This window comes from Oryctolagus cuniculus, chromosome 11, assembly GCF_051225735.1.
Source record: "Oryctolagus cuniculus isolate XC-2025 breed Fujian yellow rabbit chromosome 11, ASM5122573v1, whole genome shotgun sequence".
Taxonomy (NCBI): Eukaryota; Metazoa; Chordata; class Mammalia; order Lagomorpha; family Leporidae; genus Oryctolagus; species Oryctolagus cuniculus.
The window spans coordinates 23,356,606-23,380,882 of NC_142877.1; the positions used below are offsets into that span (position 1 = coordinate 23,356,606).

The 24,277-nt window shown below is 39.6% G+C and overlaps 1 protein-coding gene across 23 annotated transcripts in view; it reads left to right on the top strand.

Annotated features, from left to right (window-relative positions):
- NCOA6 (nuclear receptor coactivator 6) overlaps positions 1-24,277 on the top strand; it is a 102,041-nt gene that overhangs the window by 39,270 nt on the left and 38,494 nt on the right. For 16 of the 23 annotated variants that reach the window (XR_011379932.2, XR_016216607.1, XR_011379934.2 and 13 more), the window contains 4 exons: positions 942-1,064; positions 16,456-16,584; positions 18,369-19,241; positions 21,275-21,421. Coding sequence is in view for 17 of the 23 variants with exons in the window: in XM_017341664.4 (XP_017197153.2) it covers positions 942-1,064; positions 16,456-16,584; positions 18,369-19,241; positions 21,275-21,421 (1,272 nt within the window). In the remaining 6 variants the exon portion in view is untranslated. The remainder of the gene's footprint in view (positions 1-941; positions 1,065-16,455; positions 16,585-18,368; positions 19,242-21,274; positions 21,422-24,277) is intronic. The other 7 variants (XR_011379933.2, XM_070051909.2, XM_008256074.5 and 4 more) reach the window with 3 other exon arrangements.

Genomic DNA, 24,277 nt, shown 5'->3' on the forward strand with positions numbered 1-24,277 from the left:
ATATTTTGCTCACAAGTAATTACAGTATACTCACACCATGATATGTTCTTTCTTCATTAAATCAGTTCATATCCCCACCTTCTGACTGTAAATTCCCAAAAGGAAATTTAGGATTTTTGACTTTCTGAGAACATTTTCTTCCTTCATAGGCACACAGTTGGTGAGCTGGTCAAAAATAAAATATTCAGGGGCCGGCACTGATCAGTGGCTTAGCAGATAAAGCTGCCGCCTGCAGTGCCAGCATCCCACTTGGGCGCCGGTTCAAAACCTGGCTTCTCCACTTCCAGTCCCGCTCTCTACTGTGGCCTGGGAAAGCAGAAGATGGCCCAACTCCTTGGACTCCTGCACCCACGTGAGAAGAAGCTCCTGGCTTCGGATCGGCGCAGCTCCAGCCATTGTGGCCAATTAGGGAGTAAACCAATCAATGGAAGACCTCTCTGCCTCTGCCTCTCCTCACTCTGTGTAGCTCCAACTTTCAAATAAATAAATAAATATTTTAAAAAATAATAAAATATTCAAAGTTCCAAGCTCTCCATAACTCTAAGCATCATTAACAATTGTCCATTTGCCGGATTGTGAGAGTCCATTATAATTTCTTTGTGCCTCACATAAGTAAACCTTCTCAGATTGTAAGATTAATTTATTTATCTGAAACTCCAAGTTACATAGAGAAAGGAGAGGCAGAGAGAGAGAGAGAGAAAGGTCTCGCATCCATTGGTTCACTCCCAGTTAGTCACAGTGGCCGGAGCTGCGCCAGTCCAAAGCCAGGAGCCAGGAGCTTTTTCCAGAAAAAGACCCATATAGTATTGAACCCACCCTTTTTGTGCTAGTAAACTTATCATTTTTCAAAAACAGAGAAAAGTAAAGCTCTTGTGTATCTGACTTTAAATAAATTTGCATCTTATTCTTATTCCTTTTTATAACTTCACTGTCATTTTCAGGGGAAGGTGCTATCAACCTGGCCTTGGCTCAGAACCGAAACCAAGATGTGAGAATGAATGGACCCATGGCAGCCGGAAATTCTGTTAGGATGGAGGCAGGATTTCCCATGGCAGGAGGTCCAGGTGAGACCTCCACTCAATTATATGACATTTTATGATTTCCTTTTTTGATTTTATTTGCTAATTTGTGATCATTCGAATCCTGCAGGATAGGCAGGAGCTTTTGTCATATCCACATCTTTGTTTACTGAATGAAGAAAATGAGACAGGAATCACTCCCAGGAGTCAGGGTCACAGAGCATGAAGCACATAGTCTTTGCAGTTATTAGGTCTTGTGCTTAAAAGTTGATGAGTGCTGAGCCATGCAGCAAACATTTACTGAGTTCCTGTTTTATCACAGGACCTATGCTAAGTGTTGAAAATAGAAATGAATATAACATTTTCCGGCCTCAGGATGTTTATAGGATGGTGAAGGTTGTAGCTTTCCAACTCCCACTTTTTCTGAAATCAAGAATCTGAACTGAGAGTTCATGTGTGCTTATGAGGAATCTGTAGATGTATATAGGAGAATGTGTTTTTATATATTTATAGTTTGGGGGAGTTATAAATTGCTTGCTTTTCTAGTAATCCTAAAGTTTCTCCTTCAGAGATTACAATCAGCGTTCTGTGATTGGCAGAAAGGAAGCAATTTGCCCATGGTCAAGTAGCAGTGGGCTAATAGAACAAGTCTTCTAGCTCCCAGTTCAGTACTCTTTTCGTTACATTAGTGACTTTCAAACAGAAAAGCACAGCTGTAATGGCTGAAGCAGAGTGGAAGCCTGACAGTTTTCCCCATCATTCCCTTCCCTACTGACCAAGCAACTCTTGAAGAAATGAGGGAAATAGAGGAGCTCCATTTATAAGCTGTTGTTCTGACTGGAGCTGACAAGCTGGTCACAGAATTAGAACTAGATTTTTATCCTGGTACTGCCATGCACTGGTTACCTCAAGATAGTTCTGTACCCAACAGAGCAATGATTTCTTTACCTATAAAATTAGATAGTAACACCTAAGGTCTTTTGAGTTTATTCTTGAAGGTAGATGAGTGCTGAACTGCAAACTGAGTATTTCCCACATTCCTGGCAAATCTATGCATGGACCTGTGCTACTGGGTATAGTGGAGTAAAGTACCATATGGATGTAAACTATGCAGCCTGGTATTTTGTACATAAATATAGTACCCCAAAAAATCCAAGCACTTGTTACTAAGGCAGCTTGATGAGGGAGTTACAGGTGACACTATTGCCACTATTAGAAGGAAGGCTAGAAGCAGAGTAGGAAGAGCCTAGGATGAAAGTTAGGAAATTTGAGTTCTAGTTTCAATTCCAGGCCAAAGGACTTAGTATTTATTGGCCTTAGTTGCCTGTAAAGATCTTTAATTATGTTCTGCGAACAATGATAGAAATCCTTTCCAGGCTTAAAATATTAGAACTCCACTAAACCAATATCAACACATTAGTTTCAAACTTCTCTTGGACTAGTATTTGACAAATAACAAGCATATTTACTGAGCTTCTATAGGAAGTAAGTGCTAATTATAATGATAAAATTCATTACCAGTATAGGAAACTTAGAAGCTTTAGGTCGAAATCAGGTTAGGTAAGTATTTAATAAAGGACACTGATTGGAATATATGCAATATATTATAATAATATATATAAAATTATAGGAATTATAATATATAATATATAATATATGTAAAATAAAATAATATTATATATATAAAATTATAGGAATTATAAATTAATGATGATCTGTAGTCCCAGCAACATTTTAACTCCCAGGTAGCTTTCTTTACTGCCAAGAAAATTTTAGGATTACTTTCTTTTTTAGTTGTCTATTGGGATTTAAAGAATGCAAACTGTGCCGAGCATAGCAGAGTACCTGGGTTTGAGTTCCAGTCCTGTTCGCAATTCTAGCTTCCTGTTAATGTGCACTCAGGCAGCAGGTGATGGCTCAAGTATTTGGGTCCCTGCCACTCAGGCAGAAGACTTGGATTGAGAGAGTTTCTGACTCTTGGCTTCAGCCTGGCTATACCCTGGCTATGGCAGGCATTTGGGGAGTGAACCAGCAGATAGATGGGAGATCTGTCTGTCTGTCTGTCTCTCTCTGCCTTTCAGATAAATGAAATAAATAAATATTTTTAAAAGAATACAGTATTTAGTATTAGTTTGAACTGAATAGCATCCAACATTGAGTTAAGCCACCACTTGTGGTGCCAGATTGGAGTGCCAATTCAAGTTCCAGCTACTCTGCTTCTAATCTAGCTTCCTGCTAATGTGCCTGGGAAGGCAGCTGAAGGTGATCCAAGTACTTAGGCTTTTGTCGTCACCCATGTGGGAGACCCAGAAGGAGTTCCTGGCTTCTGGCCTTGTCCTGGCCCAGACCTGTCTTTGTGGCTTTTTAGGGAGTAAACCAATAGATGTAAGGTATCTTTCTGTTTCTCTTCCCCTCTTTCTCTCTATTGCTGTGTCTTTCAAATAAATAAATCTTTAAACAAAAAATATTCTAGGGAAAGAGACCTTAAATTCTCTCAAAAACAAAATAAATGATGTTGGAATTATGTAACTAGACCATCTTGAGTTATCAGTTATTCTTAGCACTACTCTCTCTACTTAGCATTGGCAACAGAAATTTAGCTGATAAGTAAAAATCTCTTGCAGTCTAGATATTTGCTCTAGCAGTCAAGATACTGGTTGAGACACCCTTGTCGCATATCAGAGTGCGATTGTTCTATGCCTGGCTTCAGCTCCCACTTCCAGCTTCCTGCCAATGCAGACCTTAGGAGGCAGCAGATGATGACTCAAATACTTGAGTCCCTACCATCCATGCAGGAGACTTGGATTGGGTTCCTTGGTCCTGGATTTGGCCAGATTGTGGGTATTATGGGAATGAACCAGTGGATGGAAACACTCTGGCTATCTAGCTAGCTGGCACATGCTCACTCTCTCTGTCTCTGTCTCTCTGTCTCTCTCTCTCTCTCTCAAGTAAAAATAGTAATAATTTTTTTAAATATTTATTTGAAAGATAGAGTTACAGGGAGAAAGAGAGAGAGAGGTCTTCCATCCACTGGTTCACTCCCCAGATAGCCGCAGTGGCTGGAGCTGAGCTGATCCAAAACCAGGAGCCAGGAGTTTCTTCCAGGTCTCTCACATGAGTACAGGGGCCATCCTTCACTGCTTTCCCAAGCGAATTAGCAGGGAGCTGGATCAGAAGTGGAGCAGCTAAGACTTGAACCATCACCCATATGGGATGCTGGTGCTGCGGGCCAGGGCTTTAACCCACTGCGCCACAGCACTGGCTCCAATAATAATAATTTCTTAAGATGTCTTTGCAACTAAAACTAATCCATAGTTGTTGTTTTTTTTTTTTTTTTCATGACCTTACAGAATCTCAGCATCTGTGGGGATGGCATAAATGGTGGGATAGTAGTCATTTAATCAGGGCTTGTCAGCTTCAACAATGTTGATGTTTTTGGCTAATAATTCTTCACCATGGGAGGGTCCATCCTGTATATTATCAGATATTTAATAGCATCCCTGACTTCTGCCCACCAGATGCCAGCAGCACCACTAACCCTTCCCAACAGTTGTGCCAACCAAAAACGTCCCCAGACATTACCAGATATCCACTGAGAGACAAAATTGCCCCTAGATAAGCACCATATATCTAGTCCAGATTTCCATCTCATACTGGAATGCTGGTTATAGTATCACTACAGAGCATGTAATAAAATTTTTGGGACTGGGAAGCTCTTTGTAGACCAAGAAAACCTGTGTCTTATCTTATGAGAACTTTCTTACTGTCTCCCTGCTGTCTGAAAAATGGAGTGGGATTCCTCAGTAACAACTCAAGTTTCAACAGATAAAACATTTATCTAACTGTTCTCTCCAACTACAGAACACTTATAAATGCTGGATAAAATATTAACATTTAAGGCATAACTGTAAGAAAGCACAAAATCACCAGAGTACAAAAAAAGGGAAAAAGATAAAAAATTTAAACAGCAGTAAACAAATGAGATTCGGGGGAGGGGGCAAAGGATTTGGATTTTAATCACCAGGAAGGGATAAAAGATGAAGTGTTCCTTTGGTTTATATGGAGAAGAACATTAGAATTTAGAATCCTAGGAGCTGGCATTGTGGCTTAGCAGGTAAAACTGCCGCCTGCAGTGCCAGCATCCCATATGGGTGCCAGTTTGTGTCCCAGCTGCTCTGCTTCCCATCCAGCTCCCTGCTCATGGCCTGGGAAAGCAGCGAAGATGGCCCAAGTGTTTGGAACCCCTGCACCCATGTGAACGAAGCTCCTGGCTTCCGCCTGGTCCAGCCTTGGCCATTGTGGCTATCTGGGGAGTGAAACCAGCAGCTGAAGATGTCTCTCTATCTCTGTCTCTGTCTCTCCCTGTTTCTCTCTGTAACTCTGACTTAAAAAAAAAAAAAATCAAACATTCAGGCCAGCCCCAGCTTTTCTTCTAAATTCAGTAACAAGACAAGAATGCATGCTTTCCCAACATGCTACTGAAGCCCTAGCAGACCAGGTAGACAAGAAAAAGAAATAAAAGGTACTCCAATTGGAAGAGAAGAAGTAAAATTATCCCTGTTCATAGGTGATATGATCTTACATGTAGAAAACCCTGAAGATTCCACACACAGAAAACTGTGAAAACGAATAAACAAATTCAGCAAAGTAGGAAGATACAAAGTCAACACACAGAAATTAGTTGCATTTCTATACACTAACAATGCTCATTCTGAAAAGGAAATTAAGTAAACAATTTCATTTACAATAAGATCAAAAGGAATAAAATACTTAGAAATTAAAATAAATAAATAAAAAGCATTCAGAATCCCTCAAAAAGTCAGAATTTTCAATAAAAGGTAGATTAGAAAAATATCAACCTCTGACATAGGAAGACAAATGAGAAACTTATCTATCATGGCCTGCGCTCTAGTTGGGGGTGAGGGAATGGTGGTTGTATAATTGTTTCCCTACTTTCTTGTATGTTGGACATTTAATATGCTAACAAAATGACCCAGCAGCAGCCAGGTTAAGTCATTAACCTTAAGTGGTTCCAGACTGGTGATAACAGATGATGCTGTGGAGGGCACATTCTCAACCCATCATTGCAGACTTCTCATAGTGAACTCCTGTTTATGATTGGGCTGATAATGACAAATTTATGGAATTTAGAATTAGACTGTCTCCACCCAGATTTTAGACAATAGGAGTAACAGAATGTTTAGAATTATCAAGAAAACATGATACTGGCAAAACAGAGAGAGATTTGAGGGGCTGGCGCTGTGGCCAGCAGGTTAATGCCCTGGCCGGAAGTGCCAGCATCCCATATGGGCGCTGGTTCAAAACCCAGCTGCTCCACTTCTGATCCAGCTCTCTGCTATGGCCTGAGAAAGCAGTTGAAGATAGCCCAAGTCTTTGGGCCCCTGCACCCGCGTGGGAGACCCAGAAGAAGCTCTTGGCTCCTGGCTTCAGATTGGCGAAGCTCTGGCCATTGTGGCCAATTGGGGAGTGAACCAGCAGATGGAAGACCTCTCTCTCTCTGCCTCTCCTCTGCGTAACTCTGACTTTCAAATAAATAAATAAATCTTTAAAAAGAGAGAGAGAGAGATTTGAGGGGAATAAAACAGAACTTATATAAATTTAAAAATCATCAAAATAAAATAACTTATTCAGCAATTTAGAAGTAACTGTACTAGAAGGCAAATTTGAGGAAATCAAGAGATATGAAGGATAAAATGAGAAGAAGATAAAGGAATTAGGAAAGGACAATAGTTAAAAAGGAAATGACAGATTTTTCCAGAACTGATTTGAGATACAAATTCTCAGATTCAGAAGCCCAGTAGTCCTGAACATTACAAATAATAATAAACCCACATCTAGATACAATGTTGTAAAACTGCAGAACATGCAAAACAAAGGGAATTTTGAAAGCAGCTCATAAGAAGAGACCAATTATTTACAAAGGAAAGTCTATCAGACCTATAACTGGTTCCTCAGAAGCAGCATTAAAATCCAGAAAACATGAGATAATTGACAGCCTAGAATTTTGAACCTTGCTGTACTGTCAAGAGAGATATGAAATAAAGACCTTTTCTAAGAGACTAAGAGAATTTACCATTAACAGACCCTTGCTAATTCAGCTGCTCAAGGATGTACTTCAGGAGGAAGAAAATTGAACCTAAGATGGAAGAAATAAGATCTAAGAAGGAATGGTGAGCTCAATAATTGGTAAACATGGGGTAGATCTGAATAAACATTGATTCACTTAATAATGATGGTCATGTATCACCTCTACACTTTAAGTCAAGAATGTCTGTAGACATTTTAAAGAAATTAGTAAAATAAAGGAATGTATAATTTCTAAACTAGTAGTGGAGGGAGAGGAAGAATATGATGAAAAAAATCCAGGAAAAATAGGAAAACAACATAGAAAAAGGAAGGTAAATGGAAATTATAGTGACAAAATAAATCAAAATATACCAGAAATCAATAATAAAATTAAATGAATACACTGAAAACTGATGAAAAAGAAATGGAAGCATAGTAATCTCAGGTTTAGCTATATGCTTTTATAAGAAACACATGAAATATAAGAATTCAGAAGATCCAAAGTTAGAAGGATACAAAAAAAGATAAATTGGGGTGTATTAGCCAAGAAAGAGAGGTGTAATGGTATTTTTATCAGGTAAAACAAGCACTAATACACAAAGCATTGCTGAGGATAAATAGGTCCACTGTATGATATAGAAAGAAAAATTCACCAAGAAGTCGACTAAACTTTCATGTATGTAATAACCTATCTTCAAAATATGAAAGAGTTGTATAAATATAAAAAACTTTAGGAGAAATTTTAAAATAGATCTCTTAGTAATTGATGGATCTAGCTTATAAAAGATTAGTAAGTATAAAGTTTGAATAATAATAAAAAAGTATATAATGGACTTACATAGAAAATATGCATTAATAATCCATGAATTCTTAATCTTCTCAAGGATAAATGGAACGTTTAAACAAATTGACCATGAATAATTTAAAAAGCTGATTTCAGTAAACAGCAAATAGTGATATCACAGAGGTCCTATTCTGTGACTCCAGTGCAATTAAATTGATGGCAAACAGACAAACCCTAACAAAAATATCCCATGATTTTGGAAATTTAGAAATATATTTTAAATACCTAATGATTTTAAACAGCAGTCAGGGTTGGCATTTGGTATAGCGATTAAGATACCACTCAGGATATCTGCATCCTCTATTGTGGTCCCTGGGTTCAAGTCCCAGCTTTGCACACAGTTCTAGCTTCTTTCCTACTGATGTTTTTCCTGGCAGGCAGCAAGTGATGGCTGAAGTACTTGGGTCCCTGCCAGCCAAGTAGGAGACCCAAATTGAGTTCTGGGTTCTTGGTTCCAGCCTGGCCCAGCTGTGGCTATTGTGGACATTTGGGTAGTCAGCCAGCTAGTAGGAAGTATCTCTATCTGTCTCTCTCCCTTTCTCCATCTCTTTGCTCATGATGCAAATTAGAAAACATTTGGAATGAAGTAATGAGAATAGTACATATCCAAACTTGGTAGATAAAGCCATACAGTGCTCAAAAGAAAATTTAAGCCCTCATATAGTTATATTAATGATTATTAACTGAAAATTAACAATAAAAAAAAGAATAGCTGAGTAACAAGTTAGAAAAGAAATAATAAATATAAGAACAGAGATCAGTAGGAGCCAGCATTCTAGAGAAGCAGGTATAGCCACCTGCTACAACTCCAACATCCCATATAGGTACCGGTTCAAGTCCTGGCCATTCCACTTCTGATCAAGCTCCCTGCTAATGCACCTGGAAAAGCAGCAGAAGATGGCCCAAATACTTGGGCCCCTGCACCCACATGGGAGACCCAGAAAGAGTTCCTGGTTCCTGGCTTCAGATCAGGTCAGCTCCAGCCATTGCAGCCATTTGGGGAGTGAACCAGTGGATGGAAGACCTCTCTCTCTGTCTCTGTCTCTCTCTATATATATACCTTTCAAATATATAAATTAATTTGTTTTTATTTAAGGTAAACAAATTTCATGTCTTTCATATCTACAGATTTAGGATAGTGATTCTTCCCACCCTTCCTCTTCCTTCCTTTTTTATTCTCTCTCAATTTTTAAAAAGATTTTATTTATTTGAAAGTCAGAATTATACAGAGAGAGGAGAGGCAGAGAGAGAGAGAGAGAGAGGTCTTCCATCTGCTGGTTCACTCCCCAGTTGGCCGCAATGGCCAGAGCTGTGCCAATCTGAAGCCAAGAGCCAAGAGCTTCTTCTGGGTCTCCCACGCAGGTGGGGGGCCCAAGGACTTGGGCCATCTTCTGCTTTCCCAGGCCATAGCAGAGAGCTGGATCGGAAGTGGAGCAGCTGAGTCTAGAACCAGTGCCCATGGGATTCCGGCATGTGGGTGGTGGCTTTACCTGCTATGCCACAGCACCATCCCTGCCCTCTCTTAATTTTTGCAATGATCTGTTTTCAGTTTACTTTATACTCATAATATTAACCCTACACTGAGTGAAGAATTTAACAAATAGTAAGGAGAAAAAAGTGTTCCTTAACAGTAGAAACAAGGGCTATAAACAATAATTGAATTTCAAAATGTCAATGTCACTCCTATACATTACATTGTTGGTACTCAGTTACCACAGATCAGGGAAAGCATATGGTATTTGTCTTTTGGGACTGGCTTATTTCACTAAGTATAATGGTTTCCAGTGCAGCCATTTTGTTGCAAAAGACAGAATTTCATTCTTTTTTACAGTTGAGTAGTATTACATACAATATATATATACCACATTTTCTTTATCCAGTCATCAGTTGATAGACATCTGGGTTGCTTCCATATCTTAGCTATTGTGAATTGAACTGCAATGAACATAGGAGTACAGATAACTCTTTGATATGCTGATTTCATTTCCCTTGGGTAAATTCCTAGGAGTAGGATAGCTGGGTCATATGGTAGTGCTGTTTTCAACTTTCTGAGGTATCTCCATATTGTCTTTCACAATGGCTATTGTACTTTACATTTCTGTCAGCAGTGGATTAGGATACCTTTTTCCCCCCACATCCTCACCAACATTTATTGTTAATTTCTGTATGAAATTCTAACTGGAGTGAGGTGAAACCTCATTGTGGTTTAGATTTGCATTTCCCTGATGGCTGGTGATCCTGAGAATTTTTTCACATGTCTGTTGGCCATTTGAATTTCCTCTTTTGAAAAATGCTTGTTCAAGTCCTTTGCCCATTTCTTAACTGGATTGTGTGTGTTATTGTTGAGTTTCTTGATCTCTTTATAGACTCTTGATATTAATCCTTTATCTGTTGCACAGTTTGCAAATATTTTCTCCTATTCTGTCGGTTGCCTCTTCACTTTGCTGAGTATTTCCTTTGCAGTGCAGAAACTTCTCAGCTTGATGTAATCCCATTTGTCTATTTTGGTTTTGATTGCCTGTGCTTCTGGGGACTTTTCCAGTAAGTCTTGCCTATGCCCATGTCTTACAGAGTTTCCCTAATGTTCTCCTCTAGTAATTTGATGGTGTCAGGTTGTAGATTTAGATCCTTGATCCATTTTGAGTTGATTTTTTTATAAGGTGTAAGGTAGGAGTCTTATTTCATACTTCTGCACATGAATATCCAATTTTCCTGCACCATTTGTTGAAGAGACTCTCCTTTCTCCATGGATTGATTTTAGCTCCTTTGTCAAAGATTAGTTGGATGTAGATATGTGAATTAATTTCTGTAGTTTCTATTCTGTTCCATTGGTATACATGTATATTTTTGTGCCAGACTAGACTGTTTTGGTTATAACTGCCCTGTAGTATGTCTTGGAATCTGATATTGTGATGCCTCAGCTTTGTTTTTATTGCTTAACATTGCTTTAGCTGTTTGGGATCTCCTGTGTTTCCATATGAATTTTAGTGTCCTTTTTTTTCTAGATCTGAGGAAAATGTTGTTGGTATTTTGATTGGAATGACACTGAATCTGTAAATTGCTTTTCATAGTATAGACATTTTGATTTTATTAATTCTTCCAATCCATGAACATGGAAGATTTTTCCATTTTTTTTTTACTGTCTTCTTTTATTTATTTCCTTAATGTTTGGTAATTTTCATCATAGAGATCTTTTACCTCGTTGGTTAAATTTATTCCAAGGTATTTAATTTTTTTTCTGTAGCTAATGTGAATGGGATTGATTTTAGAAGTTCTTTTTCAGACGTGACATTGTTGGTGTTTACAAAGGCTATTGATTTTTGTGTGTTAATTTTATATCCTGCCACTTTACCAAACTCTTTTATGAGTTCCAATAGTCTGTTAGTGGAGTCTTTTGATTCATGTATGTATAGAATCTTGTCATCTACAAATAGGGATAATTTCATTTCCTCCTTTCCAATTTGTATTCCTTTAATTTCTTTTTCTTGCCTAATGTCTCTGGCTAAAACTCTCAGGACTATGTTGAATAGCAGTAGTGAAAGTGAGCATCTTTGGTTCCGGATCTTAGTGAAAATACCTTCAACTTTTCTCCATTCAGTAAGATGCGGTTGTAGATTTGTCATAAATTGCCTTGATTGTGTTGACAAATCTTCCTTCTATAACCGGTTTGCTTAAGGTTTTTATCATGAAAGGATGTTGTATTTTATCAATGTCTTCTCCGCATTTATTGAGATAATCATACAGTTTTTATTCTTCAGTTTGCTAATGTGATGCATCACATTTTTTGATTTGCATATTTCTATCACTGCATACCAGGGATAAATCCCGCTTGGTCCAGGTGAATGATCTTTCTGAAGTATTTTTGCATCTATGTTCATCAGGGATGTTGGTCTATAGTTCTCTTTCTTTATTGTATCTTTTTCTGGTTTTGGAATTAAGGTGATCCTGGCCTCATAGAAGGACTTTGGGAGGATTCCTTTCCTTTTGGTTGTTTTGAATAGCTTTAGAATAATTGGAATTAGTTCTTCTTCAAAAGTCTGATAGAATTCAGTGAAGTCATCCAGTCCTGATCTTTTCTTTGTTAGGAGGGTCTTTGTTACTGATTCAATCTCCATCTTGGTTATTGGTTTGTTTGGGTTTTCTATATCTTCACGACTTAATTTTGGTTGACTGTATGTGTCCAGGAATATATCCATTTCTTCTAGATTTTCCAGTTTGTTGGCATATACTCTTTGTAGTTATTCCTGATGATTGTTTTTATTTCTGTGACACCTGTTTTTACATTTTCTTCTTCTCTTACTTTATTAATTTGGGTTTTCTCTCTCTCTCTCTCTCTCTTTTTTTTTTTTTTGTTAGTTGGGCCAATGGTGTATCAATTTTGTTTATTTTTTCAAAAAAAAACAGCTCTTCATTTCACTGACCTTTTCTTTTTTTTGTTTTGATTTTGTTTACTTCTTCTCTAGTTTTATTATTTCTTTCCTCTTACTAATTTTGGGTTTGATTTGTTGTTTTCCTAGGTCCTGGAAATGCGTTGATAACTCATTTATTTTTTGCCTTTCCAATATCTTGATGTAGGCACCAGTTGCTATAAACTTCCCTCTTAACACTGCTTTTGTTGTATCCTATGAGGTTTTTTATAGAATTATTTATTTTATTTGAAAGAGTTACATAGAGAGAGAAAGAGAGGCAGAGAGAGAGAGAAAGAAATCTTCCATCTGCTAGGTCCGCTCCCCAATTTGCCACAACGGCTGGAGCTGTGCCAATCCAAAGACAGGAACCAGGAGCTTCTTCCAGGTCTTCCACGGAGATGCAGGGCCCAAGGACTTGGGCCATCTTTCACTGCCCTCCCAGGCCATAACAGAGAGCTGGATCGGAAGTGGAATGGCTGAGAATGGAACTGGCGTCCATGTGGGATGCTGGCACTGCAGGAGGCAGCTTTATCTGCTATGCCACAGTGCCGGCCCCTCCATAAGTTTTGATACGTTGTATTGTCATCTTCATTTGTTTCCAGAAATTTTATTTCCCTTTTGATTTATTCTATGATCCACTGTTCATTCAGCAGTGGGTTGTTCAGTTCCCATGTGTTTGCATATTTTCCAGAGATTATTAAGTTGTTAATTTCCAGCTTCATTCCACTGTGGTCAGAAAAGATGCATTTTTTTGAATTTGCTGAGACTTGCTTTATAGTCTAGCATATGGTCTATCCTAGAGAAAGTTCCATACACTGATGAAAAGAATATATTCTGCAACTGTGAGATGAAAGATTCTATAGATATGAGGTCCATTTGATTAGCTCTGTTGTTTCTTTGTTGATTTTCTATCTAGTTGATCTGTTCATTGATAAAAGCATGGCATTGAAGCCCCTCATTACTTTTGTATTGGAGTCAATGTATCCCTTTGGATCTATTAACATTTGTTTTAAATAGCCAGGCAATCTGGCATTGGGTGCATGTACATTTATTATAGTCACATTTTCCTGTTAAATTGATCCCTTAATCATTATATAATGTCCTTGTCTCTTTTAACAGTTTTTATATTAAAATCTATTTTGTCTCTTTCTCTTCTCTCTCTGTAACTTTACCTTTCAAATAAGTAAATCTTAAAAAAAAAAAAAAAAAAGGCAGAGATCAGTAACATATCAGCTGACAAAACAGGAGAACAGAACAACAAAACCAAGATCTATCTTTGAAAGGAAAACAAAAACTGATACAGCTTGTAAACTACAAAGAAAAAAAGAGAGGGAATGCAATGCACAATGTAAAGAATGAAAAGTATACATACTTCAATCTTTTTAAGAGGTAAAGAGAGACAGCGAGTGAATGCCCATCCATTGGTTCACTTCTGAAATGCTTGCAATGACTGTGGCTGGGCCGAACTCAAGAACTAGTAATGGGCCAGCGCTGTGGCGCAGCGGGTAAAGCCACTGCCTGCAGTGCCAGCATCCCGTATGGGCGCCAGTTCAAGTCCCAGCTGCTCCACTTCCCATCCAGCTCTCTGCTATGGCCTGGGAAAGCAGTAGAAGATGGCCCAAGTCCTTGAGCACCTGCACCCACGTGGGAGACCCGGAGGAGACTCCTGGCTCCTGGCCTTGAATTGGCTCAGCTCCAGCCATTGCAGCCAATTGGGGAGTGAACCAGCAGTTGGAGGACATCTCTCTCTCTGCCTCTCCTTCTCGCTCTATGTAACTCTGACTTTCAAATAAATTAATTAAAAAAAAAAGAGAGAAAAGAAGAAAAAGAACTGGTAATGCCATCCAGGTCTTTCACATGGATGCGGGAACCCAATTACTTGAGCCATTACCACTGCCTCCCAGGATCTGCATTAGCAGGAAGCTGGAGTCAGAAGCTGCAGCCAGATGTTGAACTCAGGTACCACAAGGTGGGACCTAGGCCTCTTATCCACTGGGCTAAACATATCCCATATATAATTTAAAAGGATAGATTTTATAGTATGTGAATAGCTATGTATGTATTATAGCTCAACAGAATTAAAGGATATTTCATGAATAACTTTATGCTAGGATTTGAAGTATTTGCAAAATTATAATTTAACCAGAACTGATTTCATAAGACAAAAATTGAAAAATCTATAACCACTAAGGAAATTAAAATAAATAGAAATCTGTTTCCCTGTGAAACAGATGGTTTTACTGATAACTTTTACTAAACATTAATAGAATAGATTGTCATACTTTTCCAGAGCATGGAAAAGAAGAGATACTTTCCAGATAATTTTCAGATTGTTTTCATCTTGATGTCAAAATCAAAGACAACAGAAGAGGATAATTATAGACTGTTCTCACTTCTGAACATAGATACTAAATCTAACTTGTCTAACAATAGAAGAAATTAGAAATATGTGGATCAAGAAGATTTCTCACACTACTAGTTGGACTGACGTTGTCTGAGAGCAACTGACCAATATCTAATAATTTTTTTTAATATTTATTTGTTTATTTGAGAGGCAGAATTAGAGAGGTCTTCCATCTGCTGGTTCAGTCCCCAAATGGCTGCAACGGCCAAAGCTGGGACGATCTGAAGCCAGAAGCAAGGAGCTTTTTGTGGATCTCTCATGAGTGTAGTGGCTCAAGCACTTGGACCATCTTCCACTGCTGTCCCAGGTCATTAGCAGGGAGCTGGATTGGAACTGGAACAGCTGAGACTTGAGCCAGGACCCATAAGTGCCACAGGCAGAGGCTTAACCTATTGCACCACAGTGCCAGCCCCAATATCTAATAAAATTAAAGATACTTAGAGGCTGGCATAGTGGCGTAGCCAGTGAAGCCATAGCCTTTGACTTTAGCATCCCACATCAGAGCATCCATTACAGTCCTTGTCTGCCCTGCTTCCAATCCAGCTGCCTGCTGATGCATTTGGAAAGGCAGTGGAAGATGGCCCAAGTTCTTGGGCCCTGCATCCCATGTGGGAGACCAGGTTGGAGTTCCTGGTTTCTGCCTTTAGCTTTGTCCAGACCTTGCTATTTTAGCCATTTGGGGAGTGAACCCACGGATGGGAAGTCTCTCTCTCTCTCCCTTTTCTTCTGTAAGACCCTCTCCTTCTCTTTCTGTTGCTATGCCTTTCAAGTAAATAAATCTTTTTTAAAAAGTTAAAGATACTGAGGCCAGTTCTTTGGTGTAAAGGATAAAATCGCTGCTTGGAATGCCAGCATCCCATATGGGCACCAGTTTGGGTCCCAACTGCTCCGCTTCTGATCCATCTCCCTGCTATGGCTTGGGAAAGCAGTAGAAAGTGGCCCAAGTCCTTGGGCCCCTGAACCCACGTGGGAGACCTGGAGGAAAGTCTGGCTTCTGGCTTCAGATAGGCCCAGTTCCAGCCATCGCAACCATTTGGGGAGTGACCAGTAGATGGAAGACCTGTCTGTCTCTGCCTCTGCCTCTGCCTCTTTGTAACTTTGCCTTTCAAATAAAATAAATAAATATTTAAAAAAAGAAGTAGATACTTAGACTTTAAAGCATAGTAATTCTACGTATATAATCTAAAGACACTCTCACATGTCCATAGAATTCATGAGAAGTACACAATATTGCAAAAGTAAAAATTTAGAAAAAATAAAACTTAGTGTTTATCAGCAAGGATATGGACATTTGAGTCTAAAAAGTGGAGCACTTATAGCAATCAGAAAGGATAAATCTCAAAAAATAATATTAAGTGGAAAAGGAAACTAAAGAAGGGTATTGTACCATTTCTGCAAAGATTAAAAGCTTATAAGCATTGCTATGCATTTACCTCCATATGCAGAAAAAAGGAATAAACATACATGGTGCTGTTAACCTAAGTTGTAATAAAGAGGAAATGCAACGGGAATGGGAAGGCTTCTAATGTTTCTACACATATATTCAAAGGAGAGTATATTTTTTAGATTTCAAAAAAAAGGTAGATGATGGATATAGAAATTTTCCATCCCTTTTCATATTCTTGAAATATTTCATCTTAAACACAAACTGTGCCAATTCCAGTACTTTATTCTAGGGATTTTTTTTTCTAGGATTAATAAGGATGACCAGCTCTGCCACTGTTATGATACCCCAGGGTGGAAATGTGGGATCTTCCATGATGGCACCAGGCCCCAACCCAGAGCTGCAGCCCAGGACTCCTCGCCCTGCTTCTCAGTCAGGTAATGGCTTTCAGCCTTTGAGGTCTGAGGAGGCTGGAACTTCCTGTGCAGGTCATTACAAAATCCAGCTATGTCTGACGCTGAGTTTCTAACTGGGCAACTCAAAAACCACTTTCTCTACAAAATCTATCTTGATTTCATCAAGCTAAATGTTACATTTTCTTCTCAGAATTTCTCATTATTCTCTTCTCAGTTGTACACACAACATTCCTAAAAATGCATGCATAGCCTATTCAGTCCTATGAAGATACTCCATGACAGAAAATTCTATCATCAAATAAATTTAGTAAATACATTATATATTTTTGAATAGCTAAACACACTTTATTAAATGATATTATCAGATTGGGTTAAAAAAAAGAAAATCCAAGTCATGTTGTCAACAGGAAAGCTACTGTAAGTATGAAGAATTATATAAATTGGAGTCACCTTTAATGCCGGCATCCTATATGGGCTCCGGTTCGAGTCCCAGCTGCTCCATTTCTGATCCAGCTCTCTGCTATGGCCTGGGAAAGCAGTAGAAGATGTCTCAAGTGCTTGGGCCCCTGTACCTCCTTAGGAGACCCAGATGAAACTCCAGGCTCTTTGGGAATGAACCAGCAGATAGAAGACTTCTCTCTCTCTTTCTCTGCCTCTGCATCTTTTTAACTCTGCTTTTCAAATAAATAAATAAATCTTTAAAAAATAAGAATTATATAGATTAAAATAAAGAGATGGAGTTGCTGTAGAAAGTTTGGCACTTCTTCAAAAAGTTAAGCAAAATTATCACATGACTCAGAAATTCTACTCCTGAGAGTGTACCCAAGATAATTGAAAATTTATATTCACCCCCCAAAACTCATAAAATTAATTGTACTCTACCCTTCCTCCTTGAGATTCAAAATTAATATGTTAGGGGTAGGAATCAAGTTGCCACTTGGGCGCTGGTACGAGTCCTGGCTCCTCCACTTCCAATCCAGCTTACTGCTAATATACCCAAGTCCTTGGGGCCCCTGCACCCATGTGCCCATGTGGGAGACCCAGATGGAGTTCCATTCTTCTGGCTTCAGCCTGGCCCCAGTCCCAGCTGTCTGAGCCGTTTGGGGAATAAATCAACAGATGAAAGATTTCTCTGTCTCTGTCTCTCCCTCTATCTGTAACTCTGCCTTTCAAATAAATAAATAATAAATCTTAGCTTACAACACTAGTTAACATAGTTCCCTAGAATGTGAATTGAGAAATACTGCTGTCCACACTTTGTTTGGCTCTTATATCCACTATTGAATCATGAGATATTTTTTTTAAGATTTATTTATTTATTTTCAAAGTCAGAGTTAGAGAGATAGATCTTCCATCTGCTTTACTCCCCAGTTGGCCATAACGATCAAGACTGGGCTGGGCTGAATCCAAGAGCCAGGAGCTTCATCCAGATCTCCCACATGGATGTTGGGGCCCAAACACCTGGGCCACCCTTCACTTAAAGATCCAGATCATTAGCAGGAATCTAGTTCAGAAGTGGAGCAGCTGGGACACCAACCGGCGCCCATATGGAATGCCAGTGTTGGAGGCAGTGGTGTTACGCACTGTGCCGTAATTCCGGCCCTAAATCATGAGCTCTTTTTAAGATAGGATTCATCTTTCTATCATCTTGGTGAGTGGCTTTACACATAGAAGGTACTTAGGGATGTTTTGTTGAATGATATCAGCAGATAATAACTCCATATTTATGATTTAAAAATGGCTGCTATTTCTTGGACACAGGTTGTAGTAAGTTAATTATTGTTGTGTTGACTGTCTCCACACAGATGCAATGGATCCACTCCTCTCTGGGCTCCATATGCAGCAGCAAAGTCATCCCTCAGGATCTTTAGCTCCTCCACATCACCCAATGCAGCCTGTCCCTGTGAACAGACAAATGAACCCAGCTAATTTTCCCCAGCTGCAGCAGCAACAGCAGCAGCAGCAGCAGCAACAGCAGCAGCAGCAGCAGCAGCAGCAGCAACAGTTGCAGGCAAGACCCCCACAGCAACATCAGCCACAACAGCCACAGGGAATTCGACCCCAGTTTACTGCCCCAACTCAGGTGCCTGTTCCTCCAGGCTGGAACCAGCTGCCTTCCGGAGCCCTTCAGCCTCCTCCAGCCCAGGGTTCTCTGGGCACAATGACTGCAAACCAAGGGTGGAAGAAGGCTCCCTTGCCTGGCCCAATGCAACAACAACTCCAGGCAAGACCATCATTAGCCACGGTACAGACACCTTCCCACCCTCCCCCTCCATATCCCTTTGGCAGCCAGCAAGCCTCACAAGCCCATACAAACTTTCCTCAGATGAGCAACCCAGGCCAGTTCACAGCTCCTCAGATGAAGGGCTTGCAGGGAGGGCCTTCAAGGGTCCCAACCCCCCTGCAGCAGCCCCACCTCACCAACAAGTCTCCTGCCTCCTCACCCTCCTCCTTCCAGCAGGGATCCCCTGCATCCTCCCCAACGGTTAACCAAACTCAGCAGCAGATGGGACCAAGGCCACCTCAAAATAACCCACTTCCCCAGGGATTTCAGCAGCCTATCAGCTCTCCTGGTCGGAATCCTACGGTTCAACAGGGAAATGTGCCACCTAACTTCATGGTGATGCAGCAGCAACCACCAAACCAGGGGCCACAGAGTTTACATCCAGGCCTAGGAGGTGAGGACACTGAAGCTATTTGTGTTGGTAAATTCTCTGGAGATAGACCTTAGTAGAACTTTAGTTTTTAGAGTTAATGGAGGGAGTGAAATAAGGATGTAATTATTTGGTTTTGTTATATGGTGGCAACACTTGATATAATTTAGTTAACTTGATGCAATATTAACTTGAAAATTATGCAGCTTCTTATTAAGCTAACTCTGGATAAAATTACAGGTAAAAGTCCATATAAAGATGTTCATTTTGTTTTTCAAGTTATTTTTGTTTGATCTTACACTAGTAAATTAAAATGTCCGGAAGAAACATGCATTTTATTAACAACTTAAATTTCTCAGCTGTTGAAAAATTGAGTATGCAATAGAGTGAAAATTTTGCAAAGATAAGCACAGGGTCTTATTGGGGGAAAAGACCCTTCTAGTTATCAATTTTGATAATCCTAGTTAGTAAAATAGTAAGCATGGTATTTGTTAAGTTTGATTAAAATATTAAAGGGGAATAAATTCAGAAATCATTGACTTTTATAGTTTTATAATGCCAATGCCTGCTCCTTAGAGAGGGAATTCCACCAGTTATACCTAAAGGAGATTTATTTATTTATTTTGTAAGGTGCCTCTTGTATGAAGAAAAAGCAATGGAGCTTAATGTGTGAGAGGTAAAACGATTACAGTAAAACTTATCCATCTCCATGTTTATTATTTATTCTTATTAATCATTGATCTAGTGCACATGAATGTGCTTGGAGCTTTTCAGTAAGGTATAGAGAGTTTCAGTAATACTGTCATCTGATAAGCATATCCCCCCCCAAAAGACACCCATTGCCTACCCAGAAAATATCCTTGCATCTTTAGTGCAACATAGCAAAGGCATGTTCCCATGGTTTACTGGTAAAATTAAGTTGCTCATCAGTCTTTTTACTCTCTTGTAATTAATTTTGCTTACATGCAGGCTCTAATATTTGATTCCTAAGAAGTTTTTAGAAAATGTACGAATGTTTCCGCTCCAAACTTCACTGTGCTGGGCATCTGGCCCTGGATCAGTGGAAGCTGGGTAGTCTCTCCGGCAAATGTGATTATGGATTTAATTACAATGAAAGCATGCAAATGGGGACTTGTCACTGCTAAAGAAAGGACAAATGCATATTTGTCTACAAAGAGTTTTTCAGGGCACTGCACATTTGGCCCTTAAGAAAAAACAAACGGAGTAATCTAAGAAAGTTTTAAGTTAGCTTTAGATTGTGATGCTTCCATAGAGCAGATGATACGCTCGCCTAGGTGATCTGGCCACATCAAGGCCTGTGTTGTAAATAATGAGTGGGTTCTGAGATTCTTCTGTTATACATCCTGAAAGTGGGACTTCCTCAAAGGAAGTGATAGTAATAATACTTGAGTAAGATTCTGTTACAGCTTGGCTTCTGGTACCATAGCAAACCTGTGAGAACATAATGATAAATTTAATATAACCTTACTTTGAAGTTCCTATCTACTGTTTCTAATCTCCTGTCTCTTCCAAAGAGATAAGCAAAATATTGGGGGGAAATTTTCCGTGAAGGAGATTGTCATCCTTCCGTCAAAGAAAAAAAAGTCACCTATTCTAATATCAGGACCCAGCTCTGTTTTACGGTCTAGCATATCAATTTCTTTGGATATGAGCGAATTCAGCATATTCCTTCGGTGCCTATGTGAACGTATGTAAAAGTTGTGGGGTCTGTTGTATCATAGAGAAAAGTGAGCCCTCAAACCTTGCTGTGGCGTGGCCTCAGATCACATTTAGGGAGCAAATTGCCATCTTTTCCTTGGCATGTTCTAAGTGTAAATTTTTTAGTATTTCTTTTTCATTTTGACAATGCTCATGTAAGAGATTGTGTTGATTTTTTTAACCATCTTTCCCAACCTTATTATTAAAGATCTACCAGTGTGACAGAGAGAGCTAAGCCAGTGGAGACTTCATGCAGCTCATCCTTCCTTATTCATTCCATATCTAAGCAAGAGTATAAATTTGCTAGGTAACTGCCTTACTCATTGTTTTCTATTAAGGAATGCCTAAACGCCTCCCACCTGGCTTCTCAGCAGGACAGGCCAATCCGAACTTTATGCAAGGTCAGGTGCCTTCCACCACAGCAGCCACCCCTGGGAATTCCGGAGCCCCTCAGCTGCAAGCAAATCAAAATGTGCAGCATGCAGGTTGGTTCTCTGGGACTCACTCACTCAGCAGTTATTGAGCGTTGTGTGGTAGATACCTTCTAGGTCACAGGTGTACACCAATAACTAAGTCCTTGTTGCTTCTTGTAATTCCAGAATCATAAATAATTATTCTTTCAGGACAATAACTGAAATGTGGAGAGTAAGTAAAATGTCTAGGAGCCTAGACACATGTAAGAAGAAATGAAATGAGTTGGAGCAGGGGTCAGCAATTTTTCTTTTCTATAAAGGTCCCAATAATAAATATTTTAGGCTTTGCAGGTTATATGGTTTCTTTCACAACTACTCATCTCTTGTTGTAGCACAAAGTAGCTATAGATGACACATAGACTTGGCAGTGTTCTAAATACTAACTTATGTACAAACTAGACAGTGACCTATTTTGCCCTTGTGTGATGTCCAGACCCAAGTTAGAACTTGCTAAGTAATAAAAGGGCAAAAGATGTTTTTGGCAAAGGAAATTGTAGATAAAAAGACTTATAAGCACATAGTTGTTTGAACAACTGCAACTTTTAAAATCTCTATGTGGTGTTAATTTTGTGTATTCTGTATCAGAATTCTGGTGTACACTGTGGTATTTTTCAAACTTAATCAGTACAGATTTAACAAACACCAGTGTACTGTATTTTAAGAAATTATGGAGGGGAAATAGAATACAGCCAAACCTAAAAAGTGGAATTTTTTAAAAATAAGATTTATTTATTTATTTGAAAGTCAGAGTTATGCAGCAAGAGGAGAAACAGAGAGAGAGAGAGAGAAAGTCTTCCATCTGCTGGTTCACTCCTCAACTGGCCACAACGGCCAGAGCTGCACCGATCTGAAGCTAGGAGCCAGGAGTTTGTTTGGGTCTCCCACACAGGTGCAGGGGCCCAAAGACTTAGGCCATCTTCCACTGCTTTCCCAGGCCACAGCAGAGAGCTGGATTGGAAGTGGAGCAGCCAGTTCTCGAACCAGTGCCCATATGGGATGCCAGTGCTTCAGGCCAGGGCATTAACCCACTGTGCCACAGCGCTGGCCCAAAAAGTGGGATTTTTAAAGCAGTATGATATAATCCAACTTCATGGTTCTGGATTTCTGGTTGCTTAGGGATCACATGACTAATCCTCTTATCCTTTCTTATCGAAGCAGTTGGGACTGAGGTAGCTTAAATATTTTCTGAACTCCTGTGCCCACTTGGAGTTAGTTGTATGGCTCCAACTTTAATTGTAAATCACCAAGGAATGAGAAAAATCCTGACTTAATGAAAAAATAAGTTGAAACTGACTCTTGAAGGGTGAGAGAAAGGAAGGGCAAACTCCTTCTCTTTCCTTACATACTAATGCAAAACTACTCCAGAGCCATGTGAATTCATGGTTTTTTGGAAAAAAAAAAAACTTTTTAAGAAGTTTTGGAACAATGGTAAAATCATTCATAATTCTCCTACCTTAGCACAGCTATTTTGTATTTTTATATGGTATCTTCCACAGGCACCTATTGTTTCAGTTTTCCTATTTATCCTGTCTAAAATTAACAGTCCCCTTATCTGCCATTTTCTAGTCTCTTACCCTTTTTATTTATCTTGTTAGCTTTTATTGCTTCCTGAGAAAATTCTTGTCTGATTATTATGTCTTCTGCCAACTAGACTGTAGCCTGCAAAGATTCAAGGATCTGATCTGTCTTAGGTCAGCACCAAAAGTGTCTTTCACGTTAGGTACTCAATAAATGTTGACTGAATGGATGTACATTGGTATATTCAGTGTATATAGCATATACAGTTGTCTTGGAGTTCAGTGTGAGTTTATAAGGGTAGTTTACAAAGTCTTCCTTCTCAGTTCAGGAGAATTCCAGACAGTGTGAACAAGGGACAGTTTGTCTCCTGCCCCCGTGGCTGGAGGAGCATGGACTGACTTCATAACTTCATTATGGCTGCCACTGACTAGTTTCCATTTAAAAGTGAAAAGTAAAAGGGATAAAATAAGCTAGATATTTGCTCATTTTTTAAAAATTTATTTTATTTGAAAGACAGATTTACAGAGAAAGAGGGATCATGCATCTCCTTTTCACTTCCCCGGGGCCAGGCCAGGCAAGCCAGGAGCCAGGAACTCCATCCAGGTCTCCCACTTTGGTAACAGGGACCCAAATCCTTGGGCCACCTTCCACTGTTTTCCCAGGCACATTAGCAGGGAGCTGGATAGAAAGTGGAACTACCAGAACTCAAACTGTGTGGGATGCCAGTGTTGCAGGCAGAAGCTTAACCTGCTGCACCAAATGCCAGCCCTTAGATATTTATTCATTTAAAAGGGGAGATGGGATGGTGGGCATTTTGGTCTAGCAGGTTAAGCCTCCGCCCGAAATGTCAGCATCCCATACGGGCACTGGTTCAAGTCCGGCTGCTCCATTTCTGATCCAGCTCCCTGCCAATGGCCTAGTTAAAGCAGCAGAGGATGGCCCAAGTCCTTGGGCCTCTGCCAGCCACATGAGAGATCTGGATGAAACTTATGGTTCCTGGCTTTGACCTAGCCAAACCCTGGCTGTAGTGGCCATCTGGAGAGTGAACCAGTGTATGAAAGAGTCTCTGTATCTCTACCTCTTTCTCTGTCTCCTGTAACTCTGATTTTCAGATATATATATATTTTTAATAGGGGCAAGGGTTTGGCACAACAGTTAAGATGCTGCTTCTAAGGCCTGCATCCCATATCATAGTGCCTGGTTTGAGTCCTGGCTCCACTTTCCATTCCAGCTTCCTATAATGCACACCCTGGGAAGGCAGCAGGTGATAGCTGAAGAATGTAGGGCCAGCCAGGTGAGAGACTGAGATTGCACTCTGGGCTTCTGATTCCAGCTGTTTCAGGCATTTGG